At 41.1% G+C, this 4,021-nt stretch overlaps 1 protein-coding gene and 1 pseudogene across 1 annotated transcript in view; both read left to right on the plus strand.

Moving 5' to 3' along the window:
- LOC122577087 overlaps positions 1–132 on the plus strand; it is an 11,407-nt gene extending 11,275 nt beyond the window's left edge. The window contains exon 4 of the mRNA XM_043748170.1: positions 83–132. Within this exon, the coding sequence (XP_043604105.1) occupies positions 83–132 (50 nt within the window). The remainder of the gene's footprint in view (positions 1–82) is intronic.
- Positions 1–4,021, plus strand: part of LOC122577091 — a 238,994-nt pseudogene that overhangs the window by 26,388 nt on the left and 208,585 nt on the right.

Here is a 4,021-nt window from a genome sequence, read left to right on the forward strand (position 1 = left end):
TCCTTCATTTATCAGCACTGCTCATCCATAATCTCTGCCTCCTGTTTTCACAAATTGTTGTTGCGTTTAATTACGTTTTCAGCAGATGTTTGCGAAACCAGCGATGGGCAAGAAGATGGATTGATTGAGTGAAAAGGAAACGGAGGATTTTTGCGACGCTCCGGTCCCTTGGGCGGCCCTGGGAGAGAGCAGTATATAAATACTCAAAAATCCAATAGCTGTGACAAGTATATAGTGACACACTCACAGGGTGTTGTCCTATATTACACCGTGCGTAGGACGCACGAAAAGCGGAGGCTTAACTTTAAGTTAGAGTTTACTTAATTAGAGTTTAAAGCCTACTGTATTTCTCCCCTCCTGATCTTCTTTCATATCCGCGGCAGGTCAGGAGTCCGGGAAGCCGGTCACTGGGACACGTCGCAAGAGAGAGTGGTAGAAGAATCTTCCAACTTTAGATACTGTGTCGAAGAGGCAAATTACCATCTCTCGGTCTCTTCGTTGACTTCATTGTGTCTAAGACATGAGCCTGCTAGGGGTATACCTTACTGATGAGTCCACTAGCAGGCTCTGGACGAAACACACTTTTTTTTCTTTTTCTCCACCTTCTTTCGTATGTCCGAGATATTTGTAGCTCCTGGCTGTATAGATGTCGCTGCTGGGGCACTGTGGTATTTTCTTCTTATTTAGATGTCGTCAAAGAAAAATCGGACTGCGGCCGCCGGGATTCGAACCCGTGTGTCCCCAACGTTCGTAAGCTACGGCGCTAACCACTGCGCCGCCGTCGTCCGACGCTAGTTAGTTTCCAGTGGTGGAATTTTTGCTGTGGAGTGCCGCCACAGGAGGAAAGCTCTTTGCGGGTGTGCTTTTTGAACGACTAGGAAAGTGAGGGTAACGATGCGCGATGCCCATTGGTTATAGCCAACGTTAATGAATGAAGATAGGAGAAGGAAGCCTCCTACAAATGTGGCTCGTGGGTGACATTGTTTATGGAAAAAACCTGCTTCTCCCGTTAGGTAACTACCCGCATTGTCCGTAATTTGTAAAAGATCACAATAAACCTAAGGATTGTTCTAAGGACGATAAACCGAAAACACTTACAGGATTAGAGATTCCTTCAAGTTATTAAGATTACGTTAAAAAATTCAGTTTATAGTATATAGTATATAGTAGATCAGTATATAGTATAAAGATTCAGAGGGCGCACGGACCATATTATGAGCCGTAACATAGAGAATTATAAGAATATACGTAAAATAAATTTAAACATTGCAAAAGTGACTTAATTAGAAATATAATGAATTCAAATAGTCTAAAAAATATTACAATTTTAGAAAGATTTTACTATTATATAGCACTTTGAAGAATTTACGAACATTGATGTAATTATTAGGTCTTAATTAGTCAAAATAAGCAAAGGACGGAACGTAGAAATATTTAACACTGAAGCTTTCGAACTAAATTGAAATTCCAAGTCTTTTTAATTTTCATATAGAAATTCATTCTTTTCCTGAATTAAAATTCCAACTGAAATACTAAATAAATGTTAAAAATTTTGATTTCAATGAAAATGTCACAATTAAATCAAATAAAATTTCAATCACAATATAAAATGTATAAAATTTAAATTAAATTGTAATGTCGAACGTGTAATTTTCATACTGGTAAAAAGATACATATGTCGGAGATGAAAGGACACCAGGGCCTTCCCTTTGGAATTCTTCGGAAAACCTCCAATATTTTAGTCTCTGTAATTTAACTCGATTATAATTGTCCGAGATTTGTGATAGTGACCTTGGATTTGAGACGACAACCAGTCGCCGAACGTAGCCGTCGTCAAGGGATGAACGTTTTTACCTAAGATAGGGTTGGAGTAATTCTATAGCTCTCCTTAAAAGAAATAGTTGTAGCCGCACGCGACAGTAAACATTCTAACGGTTTCTGTCCCGTGGTTCGCCACACGCAGACCCTATTCTCCACAGTACATATTCAGCTAGTCCGAGGACCCGTTATAAATCTCAAGATTTAGTCAACTAAAGTCCTTCAAACAGATAGACTGTCTTTGTCTCAACTACGGGAAGATAGGGGAAACCTACTTTCTCAGGAACGGCGCTTCCCGTTAGCAACTTTCCCTCAATGGAAAGCATCCTTTTCTAACCACCGATATGGAAATTGACCAATTAACAGTAAGGTCAATGTCCCTCATTTCCCGAACGAAGGCATCGCTCCACGAATCCGATGATCTCGTGCCTTTAGACACACCCCATCATAGTTTTCCTCTGCAGCGTCACCGGTACGGAGAAACTTTCTCTCGAGTGGTCGCATTAGCGAGTTACATAGCGTCTTTACGCTCGGTGGATACTCTACATTTTAACAAAGAGTTAGTCCAGTAATACTTGTACCGTAGAAAAGGATGTTATTTGTCAAATACTATAATACTCGTATTTGCACTATTGAATATCTTCTCTATTGCATAACAACAATGCCTAATCCAAATGAAGATTTGTTTCACGTCCCTAACCTCAACCCTAATCATAATTAGAACCCGACAAACATATTACACATATGTAGTATCGTCTATAGAATATATTGCGATTATATCCTGATATTTGTGATTTATTTATAATGAATGGATTGTACAGACAGAAAAACGATGGTAGTTTAATATGAACTAATCGCCATAACGCGCTACAATCTAGACGATTCTCGCCACAACGGATCCAACGTTCTCTCTCACGCGGACCACACTCTCTCGACAACGATAGCAACGCTATACTCGACGATGCAACTCGCACTCTCTGACTTCTCGATTGATTCCCTTCGACTTCTCAACTAACAACTAACTCCTGCCTGTGCCTTCGCATCCCTCTTATCTTTTCTTAGATCCCCCACGCACGTGTTTCGCAACCGCTCATGGCCAAGGTCACGTAGGCCTTTTCTACGAAACTATTCGATTGAGGGACCGACGACACTTTGATGGGCCCGATGCCGCCTCGGCTCTCGCGACGTTGTATAAGGTTTACCCGATATCTCTTAGGCCTTTTGTCCACGATACTACATGTGTCACATTTTTCACACATTGCCGCCATGCAATCAATTTTAGTACATAAATTTAAAGTATGTACACGTCTAAAGTGTTGTGATAAACGGTCTGATATCTAAGGTAAAAGATGCATCGTCTTCAACATCAATTTGGTAATTTTCATCTGCATGATTCAATACCTGATCTCGATATTTCTGATGCAGATGTTGTCGATAATCTCTCAGTGTTTTTACCACATTGAAAAGTATCTACACGAATGCTAAACGAAATACATTTACGGAGCTACCGGCATTGTCTGTGTCTGAATTCTACTAGAACTGTGGCGACACTCGGCAACAATGTATATCGCCGAAGCGAAGTGCCTAACGAGCCATCTATATCCCAACAATCCTTCCACCGAATGTTCGAGAAGAAGGCGTGCGCGGCAACAGTGGCTAACGCCTAACAAACGCGTGGAAAGTGGGGATATTGAGGGGCGACAAAAGGAAAAGAATCGAATCTGATCGACAGTCGAGTTTGAACCAGAAAACGAAAGGTCGCGTTGTAACCGCGCAGTGAAATTGACTAGTGAAACCGAGAGCGATAGGCGACACGATCAGAAGGAGACACTTGTTAATAAGTATATTGTTGACCTAAACACCAAGTGATTATTTAACGCACTACACCCAATATCACCTCGGAACTTTAATCGAATTCTAAGTGAATTTGACGAAGAATATCAGCAATCTTATTAAAACTGTGTACGCCTTTGAACTTCATACGTGTCAAAGCTGCTGACTGCCGCTCGAATGCAATTCAACCTAAGCAGCGTACAATGACACCGAGGAAACTCCTTCTTCTATTAGACCACGCATTGGCTGTAGTGCATACATACCGTATTTCATGTAATTGTTGCTTTAACTGAGTAGCCGTGTTCAGATATATCTCACTTTGTTCAAATGTTCGCGGAGAGACGCGATCGCGAGGAAGCGCGCCAGCTGG

The sequence above is a fragment of the Bombus pyrosoma genome, linkage group LG17 (genome assembly GCF_014825855.1).
Source record: "Bombus pyrosoma isolate SC7728 linkage group LG17, ASM1482585v1, whole genome shotgun sequence".
In the NCBI taxonomy this organism is placed as follows: Eukaryota; Metazoa; Arthropoda; class Insecta; order Hymenoptera; family Apidae; genus Bombus; species Bombus pyrosoma.